A 23,746-nucleotide genomic window follows, 5' to 3' on the forward strand; every position below is an offset into this window, starting at 1 on the left:
CCTGGAAACAGCAGCTTTCCCTGGCTCACACGTTGCAGATGTGCACTGATGTTACGATTACACCTTGTGGCACTGCCTTCAGAGGCAATGACCTGGATAAAACAGACAGGATATGTGTGGCTTCCACTTCTTAGAGAAAACAGAACAGTGTTTCTAGCTCAGCTGAGTCTCAGAACAAGCCAGAAAGTGACCTACATCCAATACCCAGCTTTGGGAATTAACTTTGAGGAAGTTCAGTTCCACATCTAGGTCTCTCCTCTGAAATAAATGGAACCACAGCCTAATAGAATCCAAACCCAAGGGGAAATCCTCTTTATTCCTTTACAACAGTTTTTAGCACTGATCCACATTTTTAACTGGAAAAAAAATATGACTCCAAGTTAATGCAAACCTTAGGGTTTGAATCCTTCAGATTCTAACAACGGAACTGTTTCCTGGTGTCTTGAGCCATTGGCCTTTCAGGAGCTGGTCTAACAACAGAAGATTTAAAATAAGCCAGGAGTAGTGGCAAAGCTACTATGACAATTATATAACAGATGTTTATGTTAAAAGGCCTGTGTCTATCTGGGAACACAATCTGTATACAATAAACATAAAAGCAGATAAGGTGACTGATAAATAATAGGCAAAGCGCGGGTCCAGCTTTGTGTGACCTACAGTGACATAAATCTGATAACTTTTGAATTTGGTGGAGTTTTTCCTCTGAGCCATCTTATGTGTGTTTGCACAGTCTACTGAGACACTTAGCTGACAGTCCCTTGCCATCTTGCTTTTTGCAGCCATCAGTGTGATAAAAAGTACTAGAGACAGCTTGGATCTTCATACATCAATTTGAAACCTCAGGGGGAACTTTAAAGCAATTGCTAACAAATTTCTGCAAAGCATATGCTGAATGGAGCCTGCCATCAATAAGGCAAATGGTAAATAAATATAATGGTGTCATGTATTCAGCCTGGGGGCTGCAGCTGTGTAATTGTGCTGCCAGTGGTGTCCAGAGAAGCACTGTTCTCTGCTGCTAAATTTCATCCAGTTCCCTGGAGCACTATAAGAAACAGCCTCTGTCTCAGTTTCAGCAGTAAAATGAGATGAGGGGGATTTACCCTCTTATCCCATACACTTTACTGCACCATCTTTGCATCCGGACCTGGTCCCAGTACAGCGCTGAGGATGGCTGTGTAAGAAGTGGTGCACTGGGTCACTGCACTACCACTAGGAACATATCAGCAATGTCAGTGAACAAGGCAGAACGCTGTGTGGCCCTCCAGAAATCCGGGATAGATGTGTAGCTTATTGTAGTCACGGTCAGATAAATTCTCAACATTTTTGTCGTGTAATCCTGAGACCTGTTACCATATGGATTCATAAAGGGCGTGCATGGCAGCAATGAGGAAGTGCACTGTCCTTGGAAGCTGCAGAAAATAGCAGCATTGAGCTGTCCCAAAATGTAGTCTTCCTGCATTTTTGTCCCGAGTGTGGTGTAAATGACCAATAGACAAAGAGCAGGGACCAGATAGTCACAGATGTGTACAAGGAAAACTGAGTTTGGTGATGCAGAATAGCAGTCTAGGGACAAGTGCTGAGGTTGGCTTGTACAAATCCAGCCTTGCTGTGTGAAAGATTAGCTATTTTAGGGAAGGTAAAGTCATTTTTACCCAGGTTACCTCCATCTGTTCCCATCTAATGAAATATAGTGAAAGATGGATTCAAACTAGAATCTTGTTATTAGTTACTGCTCATTTGAGGTCATTTAATCCACTGTGGCTTCCTAAGAGATGCAGAGATCCCGCTACTGCTTGCTGCCCTGGAAGTTCCTCAGCTTGCTTCACTGCTCTGGTTTAATCTGGATTTGGTTCTGAGTTTGCACCGTATTTCAGCTACTTGTTTGGCTACTCATGGACTGATAAAATTATTACAGATAGATGACTATCTTTTAGTTGTGAACTGAAAGCTGCCCAAGCCTTGCCGATCCAGGTACAGTCTGCATTTCTAGGTCTGGGATCTCCTTGATTCATGAATCTGTCTCCTGAGAGAGTGATCTCTTGGTCCTACCCAAGTCCTGGTAGGAGAGGGGGAGTTGTGGAGGTACTGCACCTCTCACCCTGGGCTGCACGCTCTGTTTCTTCTGAACATGGGGAGCTGAGAAGCCAGCTGTGCTAGTGTGCATCCAGTGCTAGAGCACAGGGCAGCAGATTTGATATTCCTTCAGAGAAGCAAGCCATCTGATCTGGTACGTCCTGCACCAGCTGGTTTACAGCCCAACGCTGGGATCCAGTCTGCTCTCCCATTTCTGTGCAGGGAGAAACCATGCAACAATCTTAATAATTGAACGTCTCTTCTCTGATGGTGTTATCACACATAAAAATTCTTCCCTTTTTTCCTTCTTTTCTCCTTCACTGTAGCCTAGCCTTATTTCAATTTTCAACTATTACAGGGACACACATTTTAATGCAATGACTCTTTGCACAGGCAACATTTGAACAAGTACTTTACTGCCCTGTGTAACTCAAATAGCTAATGGATCAGGAAAATGTTAGCAACCATTTACTTTTAATTTTTTTTCTGAGCAGCAGGGCTGTGATATATGGCACTCCACAATGTGGCATTGGTTAAGCTTTAGAAATCACATCTGGAGACTTGATGCCAAAGCACCCTGTAAAGGGTCTGCAAATGCCCATGCTGACTAGGAACTAAGGCCAAGCAATTCTATCCAATGTGGTTCACGGACTGTTTGCAAGGATTGGTTTGTGTAGTCATGATTCACTGGGAGGTGGAGGCAATTATTAATCCTTGCATGGTTTATTGCAGGAGGCTTTAGCAGGATTTAATATATTGGAGGGCCAGGGCAGACTAATCCCCCAAACTACAGCAGGTCTCATGCTGTTACCTGCACTTGTTCTTTATTTAGAAACTAATGGAGCATTAGTTCTGGAGCCTGAAATAACACCGAGGCCTTACTGCAGCAGGTACTAACCAGGCTTGATACCCCAGGAAGTTCAGTGTGGAAAAAAAGAGCATGAAAAGAGGGGAAGTGACTCTTTGAGAACTGCTGAGGAAGTCAGCCACCCAAAATGATCACATCTTGACAAAGGCTGTCCCCTCCACTCCCCATGTTCAAGCAGCAATATTGTCTTGGCAGCTTCAGAGTTAACACTGGTGGTATTGCCTGACTAGTTCAAGCAGCAGCAAAACAAGCTTGCTGGATAACAGGACTAATTTCACACCCTCCAACAAAAGGTGCTATGTACCAAGAAGAATAATTAAGGGTAGTTGGGCAGGTGACAGACCAGAGACATCTCCCTATGTGAGGGGTCAGTATGAGCCCCTGTGGTGCTCTCATTGCAAAATTCTTCTAACTAAACTCCTCCGGAGAGGATACGGGCTGGGTGGCCTCATTGCTTTCATGGAAACAGCTGTAGTTAGCCTCAGCAGTGCTCCAGCTTTTGGCTAGCAAACAAAAACCTGTCGGCCAGCTACGCTGCAGTGATGCCATCTGGAGATGTGTGACCTGAAGCTGGCCCTACAGAAGTCATGTGCAAGGGTTTGAGAGCACCAGTGCTGCCTTCCTGGGAACTCCCCACCCCTTTTGAGATGGGGGCTCTCCGGAGCCCCTGGCAGCTCTGGATTCTGTAGTGCAGTGATACAAGTTCTTGGATGCTCACACTCAGCAGCGGCCAGTGCCCTGCTCTTTAGGACTGATTCTTTATCAGCAAGTGCTAATAGTCTGTGCCAGTAGTTCTGCTGTTTGAAGTCTACCTGAAATCCCCTCTCCCTACTGTGGCTGCTCTAAACAATATCTAAGACAGGCTCCCTCCAGTGCTGAGCAGCACTGAAAATTAAGGAAGACTGGATCAATCTGTTTCATCCGGTCTTCTGGCCTTTGCTAAGTGTCCAAGCAGTGCAGGTGGGAGACTGGTGGAGTTCTGGGATGGCTGTGCCTAAAGCCCAGGGTTGAGTGGAGGAGTCTAATAGGGAAACTCTTAATGAACTGCCAAATAGCGAGTTCTTCCCCTGCCCTCTTTCTCACCACTTCCACAGAAGCACATCTAGATCATGACAAAAAGCTGTATGAAAAAAAAATAGGCAAATTGCCATTCAATCATTTCATATATTTCTAACTTTAGGGTTAGAGGATTTCAAAATCAGAATTGTCTTCTCAGCCTTTCCTCTTTAATATGGTTTATTTATTGTGCCGGATTAATACAGCATATGGAATTCTGCAAGGGAAGTCTGTCTGCTATAATTAGCTAGCAATGGTGACAGCAGGCATCTTTGCTTCTTTATTATTTTAAAATTCTCAGTGCTGTATTATGGATAAATTTCTACCACATCAGAATGCTAATTCTTGGGAAAGCATGTGAGTGCAGCATCCTGCTGCATTAATGTAGCCTTCAAAATCCTAAAGTCATCCCAAGTGTGACCGCAGTGAAATCAGTGGGATTACACCAGTGATGAATCTGGTCCTAGGCACAGAATAGACATGGAAACTAATCCTCCTTTTTTCTGCTGCTGCAATTATTTTAGCAACTTACTCACGTACCTGAGGTCAAGTTCTGTGTAGCTGTAAATAAATGTTTGGCATTGTACCTCCCCACACCCAGGGGGAATTAGGTCCTTATGCCTCTCTGGCTGTACTTAGTATACTGTATACAGAATCTTTTTATGAAATAGTTCTCTTGCTGTAAATGTTGCCAGATCCTTTCTTAAAACCGTGTGAATTTTTGAAAGTAAACGCGCACAAAGCAACCCCACCCTTTCAGCCCTTAACAAAGGCTGGGAGCCCCTGGCAAGTGCAGGTTTAGAGATCTTTGCAAACATAGGCTCACGCAGCAGCTGAAAACCCAGGCCATGAAACCCTCGTGCCAGTGCAGACACTGGGAGATTCATCAAAAGGGACATTACATCTTTGCTCTAGGACCATCCGAGTTTTCTAGGCTGTTGAAGAAGGAGCCATTGTAATGCTGACCATTTGCCACTTCCCTCTTTCCCCTACCAGAAGAGTCCATTCTCCACTTCTGACTGTCCTTGTGGGGCAGCTGGTGCCCGCAGAGATTCGGGGGGTGGCCATTCACTCTGTCCTAGCCATATGCCAGACACAAAGTCTGCTGTGAGCAAACTGCAACAAGAAGTAGGAGATACTGCAGCGCACCTTTGTGCTGAATGGGAGGTGGGGAGGACATGCCAATGGTAACTGAAGAGTAGGCAAATAAACAAGGGGCGAGGAAAGAGGGGAGTAACTGGCAAAATTTCAGAGATAAGAAGCGTGAGTATCAGCATAATTGTCCTGTGCCGTGTTCCTCAGAGTATCTGACAGTGCAAGGTAGAACTAAGTCTTAACAGGCAGTCTACTAACCATCAACAGTCCCTCGTCATCTGGAGAAGAGGGGCTTGAATTAGTTTGCCCTAAAGGGGCTTTTTTCTTGTCTAAATCATATAAGCAGGGCCAGGAGAGTCACTTTCCATGAGGCTTGTTATTTAGTGTTATGTAAGAAACAGAGTTTATGTGACTCTTAATTGCTCCTTGAGGTTGAGTTTGCAGGCAGCTCTGGCTAGAACATGCATTTTTGTGCAGGAGCTGCGTGCCTGCATGCCAAATTGGCTGTTTGTGTGTACAGCCACAGCAGCTATGAGAGTAACAGGCACTTCTGCAGATTTTATCTCCAAATACGGCCTCTGGTATGTGTGCGGGGGGGGAAATGAGCAATAGTACTTTAAGACTTCTGGGGTGGTCAGACATGTAGAGCTGGAAATACAGGCAGGTAACAGTTTTTTGTGTTTAGAGGTCTTTCTGTAATTAGCTTAGTGTCAACTTGATTGTTGGCCACGGAGAGAATTTTTGACAGGTTAATATAGAACAGGAGCTGATTTCCATTTTTATAGCTCCATGTTGTTCTCCCTATTGAATTCTTACTATTAAACATATCCATTCCATGCCAGCTGGAGATGTACACCTGGAAGGAGGCTGCTGAAGACAACCACCTTACAAGGATTCCCAGATAGTAAGTCTGGGTGGTAGATGAGATCCTCTTGTCGCTGTTCTGCAAACAGATGTGGACCTCAGAATCGATGAAGCATCTCTCTGGCAAAAACATTTAGACTATGTTCCCATTATCTCTGTGCAGGAAAAGTGGGATACTGAATGAAATTTGAAAAAACAAATACGTGATTCAGAAAAGGCTATTCTATTTAAAATCAACAATGATTAAGCAATTTAGAAAATCTCACCCTAAACGTGTATCCTGTCTGCTGATGGCCACAGTTAAGAGACAATGGCAAAACAGAGATGACTTAAACTCTTGGCTTATCAGGGTATTAAAAAACATTGAAATCTCTCTGACTGACATCCAATATGCAGGGACACCAGCTTAAGTTGCTCATAAGTGATCTTTCCAGCTTGATGCTGAAAATATATCATGAACATCTGGATAGTGTAAAACCAAGCCTAAAGCAAAACAAAAAATCCGTGTCCAGCTGACGAGGCTGGGTGATTCCAAGAGAATGCTTGTGCAGGCATGAAGCTTCCCATGGAAAAACAATGGAGTGACATCATGAAGTAGAAGAATTCACATCTCTGTGTCGTCCCAAGACACTGCATGATGCCGTGGAAAATCCTGGAGGAGGAACTAGAGGTCTACACGTAGATCTGCTGCTGAGTGTGCTGTGTTGGCTCCGTGCTGCTGGCTTCTCCTTTCACCGTTATCTGTTTATCTGAGAAGTGGGCTGCCTCATTAGGCTCCAGTCTGGGCCAAGCCCAAGCAGTCAGATGGGAATACAATTTAAAAGACCTATTTTTCCTGGCAATTCCCCCACAAGAGTACAGTGACAAATGGCACATCACAGACAGCAAAGAAAATGTCTGCACCTACAGAACCCTGCCTCCCAATGGTGTGAGAAACTATTGCACAATCCAGAATTGCATGGCTGATGCAGACTTTCTGAAATATATACTTCAAGATAAGTCCAGGAAGCAATGTTTTGTTGTAGTTTGTAGAATAGTGCCTCACTAGGTTACTTTATGAAAAGGAAGAAATAAACCCCAGCATCACAGAGGTGCTGTAAAGAATTGCAAAATGCTGTGCTATCTTGGCCATACAAATGGCTGGAGTCCTTCATCAGGCTGTGTTATGACATGTGAATATGAACACGGTGAGACTGAAACTCTGCTCTACAGATGCTGTTCATCAGTGGTCAACACTGGCCTTCATAAACTCAGTGGTCACGTAGGAAGAAAAATTGTGCTAGTGCCAGTATTCTCTCTTTCCATGGCCCTATTTCACTCTAGCTAGAACAGAGCCCATGTCGAATAGAAGGAAACTGAAATCCTGGAGACAAATTCCTTCGCTCTTAAGATGAGGAAGGCTCTTATCTGTGGCTGAGCCCAGCAGGCTGTGATTAGTCCTGCCAAGCTCTTCTCCTGCTGCTCAGCAAGCATCCTCCCTCCTCTCCCCCCCACCCCACCTTCCCACTGCTGACTGCCTCATGGGTGGGCAGGGCTTCGCTCGCTGGCTCACTGGCTTTACTCCAGTTCGACCATCTTTTTCCACTAATACTTCTTTGGAATGGACAGTTAACACTCTATCCATGTTAGCCACGTGCAATGACTTCTCCTGGCATCTCTGCTTGTAACCTGATACAGAGACAGAAGAATACTGTGGAAGAAGAGGAGCCTGTACCACCACAGACTTGGCTGCCTGATGCTCCGGGGCTGAGCAGAGCGTGGAGTCAGAACCCCCATATTCCTTCAGTTCACAAGTGGAGGCCACAAGCCCCGGGAACAGGCTAGTTACACCCTCAGTGGAGTCCCAAAGGCATGAAGCTGTGGAGCCTTGGGCCAGACGCAGCAGCCCTGGGAGGGTTTAGGAATACCAGGGTGTCTGTTCTACAGGGGAAAGGGGGGCTGATGCTGGAACTTTACTGAGAGAGGCAGTAGCAGCAAGTTGAGCAGCACCTAAACAAACCCAAAAACCTTTGCTAGTTTACTGTTGTTTTCTGGCAAACTGCATTTTGATTACCTTTGGGACTTAGAATGTTCCCTGGATCTAATAAAAATGTCTGTACCTTGGTAAGGCAGTAAAGACTTTGTGCATGCAAAGGACACTAGCTTCCTTTTGAACAGCTTCATGTGTGTTGCAGGCACAGAAAACAAACAGGCAATGGAGTCACCAGGTGTACTGTGACGCATTTTCTGTGGAGAATATGCTCTTTGCCCCTTCTTGTTTTGTTTTGTCCCTTTGAAACCAATTCTCATTGCTTTTGATTTAAAAGGAACCCAGATGACAGACTGGTTCAGAACAGCTTCTTCTCACTCAAGGCAAGGTATCCTCTTTGCAGGAAGATTATCAGTCCAAACTGTGAAAGATGAGGTAGAATTTAAAAGTAAATATGCTTTCTTTTTCCAGAGGAATTAAGATGCAATAGTTCATATTGTGTAGCTTTTTTGTCACTATAAGTGCTTGGAATATAGATTATTTTTTGACAGAATAATGAGTTTCTCTCATAATGCTTTGACTCTGGGAGCTGATGTTTTAAGGAAAGTACCAAGTAACATGCCAAAATATCCAGACATCAGCCACCTTCTGCTGGAATTTGGATGGGTGCTTCTCAATAGGAATGGCTGATTACAGGTTATCTTGGAACAGTCTTACAAGACACTCTCGAGGGGTGTCTGCCGTTATCAAATATGGTTCGTCTTGCGTATGTGTCAGCGATTTCAGATCTCAGCTGCATGGAGGACAGGTTCCTTCCAGCCTAGATCCTGTACTAAAGTCAAAATCATCAGGGTGGATTTCAGTAAGGTGGGTTCAAAATTACCTGAGCTCCCTGAATGCATTTTGGAGCATCTCTGGCAGTGTTGGTGTGAGATGCTTCTCTGGCCTTTCCACTGGAGAGCTGTGCTCTTCCTGAAGGCCGGGAACACTGCTGTACACTAAACTGGGGTAAGGTATGATTGATTCTTCAGGGAGGCAGCTTATCTGCTCTGTACCTTGATTGTCCCATACTTAAAATATGTTCTGTGAACTTGAAGTTACCAACAGTCTCTAGATGGATAGTGGCTTTCCACTGGTGTCAGCCTGCTGGCTGTGTTGACAAATCTAGTAGTTGTGGATGTAAGCACAGATCAAACTGAGTTCCAGTTTCTGTGGAATACTCTTCTAGATGATGAGTTTGACCCTAGAAACTTGTACCTCAAAAACTCAGGGTTTATGCTTACTATGTTCCCCCCATCCACATTCTCATGCCCAGTTTGCTCAGCACTAGTCCCTAAAGTCTGACAGGGCTGTGAGAACATCAAGATTTCGTGAGATCTCATACGATTTCTTTTAGGCATGGCACAGCAGTGAGATGACTCAAAGTATATACGTAGGCTTGGGGAAGATAACCGAGATAGCTGAGCCAACATGCCATTCTAAGACAAAAAATCATTTCAACAATACATTCTGGAAAATGGTCCCATCGGTTCCCTGGGGCACCCTCTAATGGATCCTAATTAGAAGCTGTCACTTCTTGTTATGGGAAGGAAGGAATGGTTCAGCTTTCCCACCCCTTAACCTTGGAGACACTGAGATGAGAGCTGCCCCTAGGAATTGTTTAATTTACAGCACTTTCACTCCTGCAAGAAATTAATTGGGAATTTCTGTGTGTGGCAGGGCAGGCACCTCCAGGAGGTGCATGACATACAGACACTTCTAGTGCTGTAAATTCATGCACATACATGCACAGATGCCCACTTGAGAAAACTTTACATTTTAAATATTTGTGCCTGTCATTTCTCATACACCAGACTCCTGCTTCAAGCTCCTCTCTTGCTCAGCTTATACCCCCCAACATTTATGCACTAGATTCCTTTCCTAGAGTGGGTCTCCCTGGAAGGCACTTGCAAGACCCATGAAAGCTGTAGGACTACAGTGTCCCGCTTAGCCAATTTCAGTGGGCTCTGGATGTTGCCAATTTGATCAGTAGGTTTTTAAAAAACTAGTGTGAAACTGCAACCCCTAAAAAATAAAGCCTCCCCTCTGTCTCCTACTAGCACATTCCTTACATGCATCTTTTTCAGACACTTGGTTTCTCGACAGCATTTACATAACCTGGCTGAAAACACTCCCACAGCCGATTAAATGCCTGCTATGAAATCCAAAGCTCTGATTAAAACGATGAAGCTTTCCAGGACTGCAATATTCACACAGATGGTTAATACTCATGGCTTGCTCTACAGGGGAAAAAGTGGCATTTTCTTTACAAGTACATACAGTCTGAGCTTTCCCATGGGAATTGCTTGTTTTGTTCAGATTATTATTTTAAAGCTATCATCAGATGTGATCACCCATTGGATTAGAGGAGGCAAAAGGAGATGATCAGATAATCCCCAAGGCACAAAACATTTTGAGCTGGATTTGAAGAGGGATGTCACCTATGGTTAATTTGTTTAGCTCAGGGTGCTTCTCTCCTCTGCATCTTCTTGAAAATACTCATGCCTAGTGGCTGTAGACGCTTAGAGATGTGGCATGTCGTAGTAATTTGCTCAAGAAAGTACCCTCTGATGTGACAATCCCTTTTCAGAAAGAATGCATGGTTAAAAGAGAAAAGTGCAATAGCAGGTCAATAGCCAAACTAGGCCTTGCAAAATCATGGAGATGTCCCCTTTTCATCTGGTGCACAGAAGTCTTTGACAAAGAGAACTTCTGATCTATCCCAGTCAGATAAGCATAAAGATCTGGTCAGACTAAAATATTAAATACGAATTAGGCACAATGAAAACGAACTCTCTGAAGATGGGGATTTGTGCCATGGGTCTTAGAACAGAGACTTCAATTATGGGGGAATGTTCCCTAGAATAAGGAAGCCCAATCTCATTGCTGTTACTTTCCCATCTGCATGAACAAGCTGGCTCTGATTTTGGCTGTTTATTATGAGTGCTCTACTGAGATACCCTGATCTCTTTGGGGTCCTGCAGTTTAGCTTTTCCTAAAAACTGGAAAACACCTTATAAGAGTAGCTAAAGCTGTGGGCCTTTACACTTTTTGGATGTGGAAGAACAGGACCGAAGTGGAGGATTTTATCACTGACTGCAGGGGAAGTGGGATCAGCTCTCAGTTTACTGGGATCTCACTAGCAGGCCACAGAACATAAGTACTGGCAAAGCACGAGCAAGAAGCAAACCCTCTGGCTCTTTTCTGGGGCTGTACTGTCCATCTGCCCCTAGATCTGGTGCAGAAATACGGAGCTAAATCTAGAACTGAGTTTACTACAGTGCAGAAGAGCGAAGTGCTAGATCGCAGAAACTGTCAATCAAATCTTTCTCAGATAGACATTCCCTAATCCAGGATTTTAACCTTTTCCAGAGTACTCTCTGTCAAAACCTCAGAAATTCCCAGTGTTTCTCAGGCAGGAACCAGCACATGAGGAAGTAATTAATGAGAGCAGAAGAAAAAAAAAAAAAAAAAAAAGAATGTGCTGAATAGAGGCAAAACTGAGACTCAAATCCCTCATCCCACAGGCTGCCTCCTCAGTCCTCAAGATGCAGACAAAAGACATTCCAGCTCCCGACAAACAGCCTGAAGAGATGCTGAAGCATCCAACAACCCCCCAGGACATTTGTGTAAAGAAACAGTTGGACAGTAAGGCTGGCTGATGCACACCGTTTATGGAGTGTAGGCGAAGTGTCTCTTGAACTGAGGATATGTGAATCAGCAACAAGATTGTCCCTGGACCTACACACAAATGGTCCATGGCTGACTTAGGCTGCATGAAGCATCAGATCACTGCTATTCTGGTTCCAGACAGAGCTAAGCAGTAAGTCTGGAATAATCAGTTAAATCATCAGGGAAAGTATATAATGTTTTCTGGAAGCTGTACCCAGGGCCAGGACAGTTAGCCAAATCACCTGATTTCCAGTAGGCTGAGTCTCACCCTTGTTCTGGCAGACACCTCAAACAACAGAGCAAATGCATTTAAGATGCTGGGAGAAAAACACCGTAAAAAACTTGGTTACTTTGGATATATCATAACCTTACAGGAACGCTGTGCCTCAGTTTTCCCATCTGCAGATGAGGGAGATAGGAATGCCATTCAACTACTTCCCAGCAGTACCATAAAGCTCATTTGATTAACATTTACAAAACCGTGCATGATTCTTGGAGGGGAATTGCTGCTGAAGAATTAATTGTTATGATTGTTGCTTATTCCCCAGGTGCCTGAAATACAGAACTTGGCAGAATTCCGGGGGAAGTATCCTTGTGAGCTCAGGTAAGAGATAAGCCAACCTGACAGTCAGGCTGTTGGTGCAGGCAAGATTCATTATCAACCCGGGGGTCTTCAACAGTAGATTTAAGCTCAGAACATGGGCAAGGCTCCAGGAAGCTTTGTCTGTCCCACAAAGTATAGAATCATAGAAGAGTTTGGGTTGGAAAGGACCTTTAAAGGTCACATAGTCCAACCCTACTACAATCTTCAACTAGATCAGGCTGCTCAGAACCCCATCCAGCCTGACCACGAGCGTTTCCAGGGATGGGGAAGCAGGGCTGTTCTTTCCTGTTCAGCTTGTTGCCAATACAGCTGTGCATCACACACCCGGATAAAACAAGCTGGGCTCTGCCAGAAAAGAACAGCCCATGTTAAGGGTAGCTCTTTGGAGAGACTAAGCTACCTAGAAAACCTTGAAATAGCTTAACTCATCTTACAGTCTTCTCTTTGTGCTGCCCTCATGTCTTCATCAGCTCACGCTTTCCCAAGAAGAAAACACCACTCTGAAAAACCTTGAGGTTTTAAAGAAACCATTTGAAGATGCCCTCCTTGTTAATTAATGCAGGTGTCCCTCATCAGCTTCCTGCCAGCAACAGGTGCCCGCAGGGAGGCTGTGGGTTTGTCACTCCTTTAGCAGAGGGGAAAATAAACATGGGAGATGGCTCAAATCTGCGGGGGGGGACGGGGGGACACACGGATGGACGGACCGACCATAGTGATGCCGCCTGTACTTGGCTACAGCACCCAGACGGGGTCAGCGGAGAAGGCTGACCGGAGAGGTACCCCCATACCCCCAGCCGCTCCTCCCGGGGGGGGGTCTCCCATCCCCCGGCCCCTCCCGCCGCGGAGGGCGGACTCTCCGCCGCCGCCCGGATGCCGCCGCCGGTTTCCTGGCCCCTCTCCCGGCCCCGGGGCCGCCGTTTCCTCTGGGAGCGCGGCGGGGAGGGGGCAGAAGGGGCTTCTCCTCCCGACGGGTTATTTTTTCCGGTTGGTGCTCCGGAGTGGGGAGGTGGGAAGAGCCAAAGGCGGCGGTACCCCCCGCTCCCCGCCCCCCCCCCCCCCCCCCTCCACTGCAGCACATGGGAAGCAAAAGTTTTCCTCCTCCTCCTCTTCCTCCTCCTCCTCCTCCTCCTCCCCGCTGCCCTCCGCCCAAGCCCCCGGGCCGGTCCCCCGGAGCGGTTTGGAGCCGAAGGATGCGTCTGCCGGCACCCCGGCTGCTCCCCCCGGACCCGGGTGCTGCGCTGCGCTTCCCTCCGGGGGGGGCCATGAGGAATAAAACGTTCCTGGAGCGTTTTCCCCTTCTCTGAGGGCTGGAAAGGAGCGAAGGCGACACTTCGACCGCATCTTGCAGAGGGATTCTGCGAATTTGCGGAGGAAAGGGGCTTGTCGGGCAGAAAGAATCAGATGCTTTAGCGACGGCGGAGAGGCAGCGCTACACCCGTTTTGCTTCGGCCCCATCATGGGTACCGGCATGTGTTCGAGGAGGCAGAAGGGGCTTCTGCAGACCGGGTTTTGCCTGGTGACTGTAGCATGTTTGGGCTCGGGAGTTTTCATGTACAACCACTTGCAGCAAAAGGTGCGGAACGCTGAAGCCCTGGCCCAGAAATACAAGCAGCAGCAGGAAGCGCTGTCTGCCCAGCTCCAAGGTGAGTGACCTGCTCCCTGGGTGTGCACACACGCTCACTGGACTTCCCTCTCTCCCAACGTTACCTCCCGGTGCTTTTGTCGCCCAGCCCAGCGACAAGCAGGGTGCCTTTGGGGAGCAACGTGCGGCTTTTGGCTTTAAAGAGCTCTACGAAGATGTTGTCGCCTGTTTCCTCCCCCCCCCCCCCCCCCCCCCCCCCCTTTGCTGTCTAGAATTAGAGTAGCCTTGAATCTGAAGTGGTGCTCGCAGGAGCGAGGGTAGGGGAGTGTGTGCTGGATTGGTGAGTTCAGCTGCGTCACGTTTATTCCACTTTTTCTCCCTTTAGTTCCCTTTGGCTGTAAAGACTCATCCTATGTCACTGTACATGTAAAGCAGGAAAAATGCAAACAGAGACTGGTTGGGCAGATTCTGAGATGTGGCTCCACGCTCGAGCCCGCAGCAGCATCTGTCCAGAAAGGGAATAGAGAGGCAAGGGGTCCTTTAGGAAAGTTTGTTGTCATCCCATCTACTGCCCATCGCCTTGGCAAGAAAACAAATCTATCTTCTTCTCAAGAGATTGATCTGGGACTAGAGAAGTCTTGCTGGCTTGTTTGGGGCTGATTGATGCTGCAGCACAGAGCTCCCCTAAAAAGCAGGAAGAGGGAGGAAGAACTGGCATTTCTGAGCCTGCTGACCAGGGTTTGGTTCTTCTGGCAAGAGCTGCCAGAAGACCAGAAGGCATGTGTGATATGTATATTCCCCCCCCCCCCCCGGTTTGTCTTCCTTACATAAATGTCTAACTGTGGGAGAATGACATTTTAGCCCGTGGAGAGATCTCCGTAGGGAAGGCTGAGGACACATGTTACTCCATTGCTGAACTCTTATTTTCTTTGTCTAGTCTATCATTCTAGCCTTACTGCCTCTGCCAAAGCTATGTTTCCAGCACCTGACACTAGATTTGGAGTCTCTAGAGGGATTTGCTGAGCTCCTTGTAGCGAGGTTTGGTGGGAGTCCACTCTCTGGTAGCCAGCAGTAGTGTGTGTAGTGCTGAAGGATGGGTGGGTTGTGGAGTGCCCACAGAATGAAATTTATGTGGACAAAATATTGTTTACTTGTGGTCCTAGTGACTCAAGGTCAAGAGGTTCATTGAACACTTTTTCTTCTAACAAGTGGTTTTAGATTATAGTGTTTAGATTGAGAGCTCTTCCTCTGGCTAAAATCAACTACGGGGTATCCATTATGACCTCTGTTGACATATCCAGTGACATTATTTCTATAGCCTGTATTGCTGGGGAATTCTGCAGATCTGTGATTCAACATATGTGCCTTTTGGGGTTAAATATTTTCTGGTGGTTTTGGGTGCAGTGTTGTGATGCAAATGTAACATTGTGCATGTGCTTCTTGTGCTCAGGGCTGTGTATTTCTACCTGAAAACTGGGAAAGCAGAGTGTGGGGTTGTGTTTGTTTGTGTCTCAAAGAAACACGCTCTAAAAAACCCAATCAATCTTGTGAATTGATCTAGTGTGTGTATAGATTCACTGCTATTAGTTTACATTTTGTTTCCATTTCTTCTTTCTCTATCACAAGGCAGTCAAACAGCTACAGCTCCTGATGTGTTGCACAGTCCCAGGCACAGGGATTTCCACCTGCAGCTTGTTTCTGAGATGCAAGGATCAGCAGGGCAGAAGTTAGCCCACATTCCTTTCTGATGTGTCAGCATCTCTTGCTTCCTTTAGAGAGGGGCTGGTTCTTCAGAGAATAAGATGACAGTGGTAGCCTCAGGGAGCCCCAGTTTTGGGAACAGCAGACTGAGGCAAACAACTGAGACAGGCTCATAATAGTTTTTCCACCCAAATATATAATGGCAGAGCCATAGCCTGTTGCTGGGGTTTCTAACCCTCTGTCAGCCCTCCCATTCCTAAATACAGTTGTTGCCATGGAGACCCTTTTTATTTTGAGAAGACACTTACTTGTCCAACAATTTTAACAAAGGCAAAGCTTCTTTTTGGATTTGGCTGGTGGGAGAAGCCTAGCGACTGGCTGATAGGAGCCATGTTCGTGGATGTCTAGAAGTGCAGAGGTATCTTGCACATACAGCCAGGGCTCTTGTGCTGTCGTCCTGCAGCGTGGCTCCCTGCCATGCTTGGGTCCTGGAGAGTGGGGAGTCAGGGCTCTGGGCCCTATCCCTGCCCCTTGGCCGACTTGTGTCTTCTGCATCTGATTCCTGTCTTTGCAGCCCTACAAAAAGAGGACGTGTTATTCTGAGGTGGAATTCAGTACTGGCTAGTGCTTCAGGTGTCTCGGCTATCAAGTATTTCCTACCCTTCTTATATCTGAGCACAATATATGGTTAGTGCTTCTGGTAGCCTCTGTAAATAAAGCTTGAAAGTGTAGTGCTGGGCCAAGAACTGAGAGGGAAGAGGAAAGCATGTGGAGGAGGGAGCAAAGCTGTCTTGAAACCAGCACTGCCCGTCCCATGTGCTGTCTTCTACTGGCTGCATGCAGGGAAGTGGATCTCATCTACTCTTAAAATAAGAGCAAAGCAGCTGCTGACTTTGCTGTAGGGTAAAACACATTGTGTGAGAAGAAGAAAGGGAGGTGTTTTGTGTGTGAGCCTGTCCAACCTCTTTCCTGGTGGTTAGTACCCCTTGTTCCATCAGCTCTTGCTGCAGTGTGCAGATGTAGCTGTTTGCTGTGACCCGGTAGACCTTCTTTTCGTACTGTGGTCCAGATGGAATCCAGAAGGAAAATCTTGGCTTTTCTGCCCCTCCATCTCTCCTGTTTCTGCTGGGTGGGGTTGGAGGTGTGTCTGAAAGTGCGTGGAGACACCTTGCCGAATACTGGGCTCTCCCTTAGGGCTGTGATCTGGGGGACTCTGGTGCTGCCACGAGGCTCAGAGAGGATTAGAGACACAGCCTGGCCAGCAGTGACCTGATGTGCACTTCGGGTGAATCTGTTCTGTCTCAGCCCCCACCCCACACTGATGCTGTGCTGTGTTACGTAGCAGGTGGCTTTAACTGAAGCGCTGCTTTGCCACCTCCCACTTTTCCATAGGTGTGTGCCTATGTATGTATGCGCATGCTGCTGCCTGGATGCTCTGAGTGCAGTTAAAGAGATTTTATTTTGGTCAGTTCACTAAGAAACAGCACTCTTTGAACAAACAGGAGGGAAGGGTGCGTTTATAGTGCCATCCACTTTTGTCTGACATTCCTGGTGTCGCCTGACAACAGCACATCAGACTCATGTCTGGGGTGGAGGGATTTTCTCTCTCACAGGAGGCTGCAGTTGCACTGTGGCTGAGCAAGAGTGCAGCACTCCTGGCCTCACCATTGGGTGTCTTTTTATCCAGTCTGTCTCTCCTTTGCCATCTCTCTGGCATGGTGAGTCTGGCTTTCATTCTGCTCTCCTTGTCCCTTCCTCTGGATGATTCTTGAGCCCGAGTGACTGGTGCCATGGGTGATTAGTTGTGAGGTGACTGGATGGAGACTGGCAGGAGTATTTGATGCCCCTAACAAGGACAGCAACAGAGGAAAAAAAAGCTTTTTCTGGATGATTAGCTATGAGAGGGAAAGGAGCACAGTGCAGTCTGGAAGTTAGTGTTGATCTCTGTGTGCTGAGAGCTGCTTGGAGCTGTGAGCCATGGGCAGAGTGACAACTCTTCCCGCAGTATGTGCTGTTGGCATAGAAATGGCCTAACGAACTATGCACCGTGAGTAGTTTTAGCAGAACCAGAGCAGCAAATCTGACACCTCTGTTGCCTTGCTCTGTGAAAGCAGGGAGCTAGCATGCACCCGGGGCTTTCCTGGGCAGGGGTAAAATGAAACCACTTGAACAGAAGGAGAGTAAAACCTGGGACTGTTGGCAAGACTGGAATTGCTCTCCCTTTAGGATCTCTTAAACGCTTCCTGGCAGATGTTTATCTTAGCACTCTGGGGTATATGAGGCAACCCCTTCACACAACCACCCTGTTTTCTGTGGTCTTTTAAAATGTCTGTGGAAGGGCTGACCTGTTCTTCTTTCCCAAGGGTAAGGCACTGCAGGGGATTTCATTGTTTCAGCAGTTCAAGTTCTGCATTTTAGCTCATTTGGCAGCAGGTGACAGTGCTTTAGTGCTGAGTTCTGGCTGAATTCCAGCCTGGATTTAGACACTGACCACCCTCCATTCTCTTTTGTAATTGCAAATTGTTAAAGACTTCCTGGCTTCCTGTCCTCTGAAGCTATGCAGTGCCATCTTGGTCTGCTAAGTTGTTGCTGTATTCCACCACAAAGATGGGTAGAGGGACTAATTTATGCAGCGCTTATTTGCTGCTTTGTGTAAGGCTGAATCCACCTTTTCTGGGCTCTGGAGACATGGAGGAATGGCAGGAGAGATTACAACTTTTTTTTTTTTTGCTGGTCACTGGAGGTTAATTCAGCTTATTTTACAAAAAAAGTGTCAGGAGAGCCAGATTTTGTATCCTAAATTTCTGAATAAACAGCCTATGACACGGAGCTGTTCCTGAAGACTCATGTGCTCAGTGGTGCTCACACCAGGATTTGTGGTTATGGGTGTTAGCACAAAGCTATCGCTGTAGATGCTTTCCTGTGCTTTGGTCTCCCATTTACTATGTGAGATCAATAGTACCTGGTAGCTTGGGGTGATCTAAGCAGCCCTTTTCTACACAAAACAGTTATTTACTTGCCTGGTCCTGTGCTTTTTTGAGTGAGGCTGTAGCTGTTCAACTTGCCTCCTGTGGGCACGGTAAGGCCTGTGAATTGCTGGGCATCCCTAACAGTCCCAGCAGCCGTGACTCTTCACTGCTGGTGTGAGGCTCCCATCACATCAAAGACTTGTCCTCGGGTGCTCTGCTAGGTAAAACTGCAGGAAAATGAGATGCTTGTGGCAGAAACATGAGTGTCCAGAGTTCACAAGTATTTTTGGGAAGTGGCTGATCTTCTTAAGATGACAATTTCATTGAACAAGGCTTTTTAGGGTGTAGTGAAGGAGCACCCCCAGCCTCTTGTGTGCTTAGCTGGGCTGGGGAAGCACTCAGGGTGACATCAGAGTAGTCTGTTAGGAAAAGTGTTTCTAAAAATAAAGCTGTCATGAAGTAGATACTTGGACAGCTGCAGTGATGGGCTTGCTGCTTACCAATGTGGTCAACCGGGGAAAAATCCCTCCAGATTGAAAACAAATATTTTCGCTGTAATGGTTTGGAGAATATGGTAGTTTCCTTACTTCAGGGGAAATTATTAATGAAGTGGCCCAGCCCTGGGGATGCATCATCACCATTGCAATGTCTGTCTTTGTTAACTAGGGAAGGTAACAAAGAGAAGGAAGGAGATCACGTGGCTGGTGACAATAACAATTCCTGACCTAGGACATTGGCCCTTGCTGCTCCCTGAGGGAGATCAGAAGTGACAGAGGGACTTAGGTGGGTCAGGGGAGACAGCGTGGCTGTGAATGCCTGGGGAATGGCTCCTCAACCTGGGGTGGGACTGAGCTTGGTACATGATGAGCCCAGGCTGGCATAGTCTAAACACAGTCCTTGTACCTGCAGTGTCTAAAACCAGCATAGTCCAGGAAAAGCCAACTTGTCTGTCTTGTCCTGCTTCCTTGATTTCAATACAGGAAAAGCCACTGCCTGGAGTCACTCTGGAGGCAAGTTTATTTTATTGTCCCTGCCCGGTGCCACTCAGGCATGGTGGCAGTCTCTGCGCAGAGGGGATGGAGGAGCCTGTTGCGGCTGAGTGCTGTGACTCAGGGAAAGCTCTTGGTTAGCATTCAGACATCAGAGCAGATTAAAATCACCATCCATCAGCAAGCTTCTCTGGCACTTTCATTTATCATGTGGCTGCTGTACGAAGCAGCCTCATCCCTCTCCCTCCTCGGCTCCTGTGCAGAGTACAGATGCTCTTTTGTGTGTAATGGGAGAGGGAGCTGCTTGGCTCACTTTTCCATAGTGGCCTGAGAGCCAGTTAATGGTTGTGGAAGGGGGGAAGATATCTCTGCTGCTGATGCCTTTACAGAACAGATGACCTGGAAGGCTCTGGCTGTCTCAAGCCTGGTAGTGGACTTGGCCTGCAAATACACCGTTTAGCCACTGGCTACTAAAGACAGCTCTTGGGCTTGGCAGCTTTGACTCCAAAGCAAAACCTGAGTGCAGATACTCACAGGATGACAGATGGGTGTGTTATATCAGGAATATCCATTGTCTCTAGTCCAACTGTCCCCACCCTGGTCCAGACCTTATCTGCTTACGTTTTACAAAGAAGTGCAAACAGGTTGTAGCTGGGCCTGACCCTTTCATTGTTCAGGACATCAGGTATCTGCATGCATTTCAGGACTGTTGATTTGCTTGGTCTGGATTTTACATGTGAACTACTGTGTGCTTAAGCCTAAAAACCCAGAGTGATGCAGTCCATTCAAAACAGGCAAGGTTCTTTTGCCCCAGTCTGCTCTCCTGGGCACTTGCTGGCCCCGTCCACGGCAGCATTTGAGGTCCCCATGTGCCCCTGGTCACCTGACCTGAGAGAGACCTGTTTTGGGGAAAAGAATATGTGGGATGAAATTTCAGGGTTTATCTCACGCTCTGCCTCTTTCTGCTTCCCTAGTTGTGTATGAGCACAGATCCCGGCTAGAACGATCCTTGCAGAAGGAGCGAGGGGAGCACAAGAAGACGAAGGAAGGTGAGACTCTTGCGTTGGTGGCACAGCCGTGGCCAGCCAACCCTCCAGCTGTCCTGTGGGGAGATGTGTGTGTTGTACCCAAAGAGTTTTCTGCCTTCAGGGCCATGTGTGGATGTTACTGAACACCCCCCAGGTGAGACTCATCCCTGGTTTGTTCATGGAGAATAGTTAACTGATAGTTAACTGACTTGTCCATTGCCCGTGGGCAAAAGCTGCTGGGAGGTGGGCTCTGTTCTCTCATATTCCTACATATGTCCTCGGTCTAATCTGTGAGTAACAGTACCCATGACGTGGTGTTTGAGCACTTTAAGTGATAGTTAAACCTGGCACTAGAACATGTTTTTTTTTCTTGGAAATACGTAAACTTTCTTAGAAAACTGATCTGGAGATGCTGAGCTCTACAAGTGCTTAATAATATTAGCATCACTGGACTCCATAATACATAGACAATACAGACTGTTAAATTCTTTAAAGTTGATGTACAGAAGTAGATAAACACATGCAGGGTATTTTCAGACCATGAAATACAAGAGGAGGTAGAAAGCGAACAGATTAGCTCCTGTATCTTTCATTGGAGTAGTGTGTTTGGATGTCAGACCCCTTTGCACCTGATTGTTGTTGGCAACTTGATAGCTTGGTTTTTATCTTCAAAACTGGTATGTGGAGTAACATCACTACTCCTTACTCCTACATGCACTGTGTTTCTGGAAACACTGACATACGGCATCCAGGTTTGGCTGGAGCTATGTGGCTACATAGCTAAGGGAGAAGCTGCATTTCTGCCTCCTTCCATTTGTTTGGTCAGGACTGACTGGAAAATGAAGCATCCTAATAAACGTTATCTTGTCATGGGCCCTTCCCATTGTAAGAAGGTGTGGCACAGATGAGATCAGCAGATGAGTTCCTTTTGGTCTCACAGAAGCTTTGATTTCTCTTTTTCCAGAGTCGTCTCTCATTTCAGAGCATCCCAAATCCTTACATTGGTTCAGTGACATCAAAATGGAACTGTTTGTGTGCTGAACTAGGAAGTCACCAATGCACTTGCCTGTAGAATGGGAAGGAAGGACATTTGGGCCAGTCTAGATGGGTGGACAGCTCTCCTGGGAAATACCATCTTTCTGAGGGCATTGAGTGGAGTCTCCTAGCAGCATCTGCATTCCAGCTTGTTCAGTTGCAGCCATTTGCTCAGCAAGGGGCTGGTTTCCTTCTTCCCTCCCCTCCCCAAAATATAAACCAGATCCTTGCTAAATTCTAGCTCATTAAATTGTCTTCTCTTCTTCCATTTCTAGATTTTTTAGTGTATAAGTTAGAAGCTCAGGAAGCTCTCAACAAGGAGAAGGTAGGTATGGTTTGTTCCTCAGAGTATGTGTGTGATAATGGTGAAGATTTTTCTAGTACCACCGCAGTCGTGAGGCCAGTGCTGCTGTCTGGAAGGCATGAAAGGCTGCGAATGTGTATGGTACAAGGTGAACTTTGGCTGACTCCACCCTGCAAGGCTGTTGGTGTGTGAGGATTTACTTCCTCTTTGGGAAAGCCTGTGTTGTGCTTAGAGCGATTCTGCCTGTTCTCCCGTGTGTGGTAGCAGAGCAGATGATTGTCAGCTTTTGGGCTGCAGTCTGAACAGAGAATGGCTGTTCCATGGTACAGAAGAGTCCTGGGGAAACTGAATGCAAGGCACACCACAGGGAATGTGGAGAAGAAAGGTCATGGTGGTGTTGGGGAAATCATACCCATTGTTTTCTGTCTCCAGGGATTGTCAGATGATTTCCACTAGCCTAGGGACTTCTCAGTCGGCAGGGAGTGTTAGGAAGAAACGCATCCCTGGGTTACAGTCTATCCCATTCACTTGAAGTTATAAGGCTGGTTTTATTCCTTTCTCAGAGTATCTGTTGATGAGAGGCTGGAGAATAGGAATTGCTTTTAGCTTGCTCATCTGAATGTCATCCTGTTAAAGAAAGAAACTCATGGGTGAATATCTGAATACTCTAATGGCTGGGCAGCTCCCTTGCAATTTGTGCTCATTTGTTGGTAATATTCATACCATATTGAGTATTTATAAGTGAAATTGTGGGTTGTAGTGGAAATCTCAGCATGGTGGTTAGTTTGCACTTCCATGGTACTGCTTAAGTGTCTCAGCCATGCTGCTTTAAGCTACTCAAACACAGATCCTAATGGATGTTTGTAAAACTGTGTGTGATGGGAAAAGCTGCAGCGTGTTCCTTCTTGGGTGCCACCACTGCTGTGGGGACGTAGCCTCGGAGCACGGGTGGCTGGTGGCTTCCACGCCTGTGGTGAGATGCTGGTGGTGCAGTGAAGAGTGGTACCCTGGGGACAAAGGGGAAAACGTGACCCTTAGCCAGGCATAGCAGGTCTGTTAAACTGGTACAGACCCCTCTCTGGGCACATGTAAATCCCTCCCTGCTGCTGGTTTATGTCAGTTGAGCTTAGTTTGATAGCTGTACCTAGTTACAGGAGTTTGCTTTAGGCTTACTCAATTGCTTAGCAATCAATTTTTTGTTAAATGGTGCAATTTTTGTGTGTGGGCAAAAGCCTTAGCTCTGGTGCTGTCTGCCTCCCCCTCAGCTGCTGCAAAGAGCGCTCAGCCTGCTTGGGGGGGGGAGGGGGTTACTGTGCAAAGCTCTTCCAGTGCTGGGCCTGTCCTAGATAAAGAGCTGAAGACTGGGGAAAACTACTCTGAATGCGAATCTAGAGAGTGCAGTTAATTAGCCAGTGGCTAGGTGGTTTTGAAAGGTGGATGTTCTGCTGGTCACCTTGGTGGGCTTGTTCCCCGTCACCACGTGCGTGCCTGCATGTGCGAGGGGGCAGCGGGGAACTGGTGGCTGGGCAGGTGCTCCTGCGTGGTTCTCCCTGCCTCGGGTTTTTCTAGGATCTAATGGCACTGTTGAATGTTTTTTCTTTCCAGCAAGATTCTATGAACAGATACGGGGCCCTCAGTTCCCAGCACAAGATACTGAAGGTAAGGGAGGAGTCTGGTTTCACGTTCATCTGCTGTGCGTTAAAGAATGCTCCCTGGAAGGAGAGTCGGTGCTTTTGCTTACCAGAGATGCCCAAGAGAGACTGAGGGTTTCCTGGAGCTAGTGCCAGCACAGAGGGAAGAGACCACGCAGTGGTGTTGAGCTACATTCCTTCCTGACTATTCAGGTTCATGGGAGTTTCCTGCTTATTCTGTTGGGCTTTGTATCAGATTACAGCCTT

General features: G+C 46.8%; 1 protein-coding gene across 8 annotated transcripts in view; it reads left to right on the forward strand.

The window, feature by feature from the left end:
* Nucleotides 1–23,746, forward strand: part of LOC141954104 (uncharacterized) — a 56,103-nt gene that overhangs the window by 3,048 nt on the left and 29,309 nt on the right. For 3 of the 8 annotated variants that reach the window (XR_012632090.1, XR_012632091.1, XR_012632092.1), the window contains 4 exons: nucleotides 12,185–12,240; nucleotides 20,456–20,530; nucleotides 21,820–21,869; nucleotides 23,454–23,507. Coding sequence is in view for 3 of the 8 variants with exons in the window: in XM_074893292.1 (XP_074749393.1) it covers nucleotides 13,697–13,883; nucleotides 20,456–20,530; nucleotides 21,820–21,869; nucleotides 23,454–23,507 (366 nt within the window). In the remaining 5 variants the exon portion in view is untranslated. Of the gene's footprint in view, nucleotides 1–12,184; nucleotides 12,241–13,349; nucleotides 13,884–20,455; nucleotides 20,531–21,819; nucleotides 21,870–23,453; nucleotides 23,508–23,746 lie in introns of those variants that run through there. The other 5 variants (XR_012632094.1, XR_012632089.1, XM_074893292.1 and 2 more) reach the window with 5 other exon arrangements.

This window comes from Strix uralensis, chromosome 23 (assembly GCF_047716275.1).
Source record: "Strix uralensis isolate ZFMK-TIS-50842 chromosome 23, bStrUra1, whole genome shotgun sequence".
In the NCBI taxonomy this organism is placed as follows: Eukaryota; Metazoa; Chordata; class Aves; order Strigiformes; family Strigidae; genus Strix; species Strix uralensis.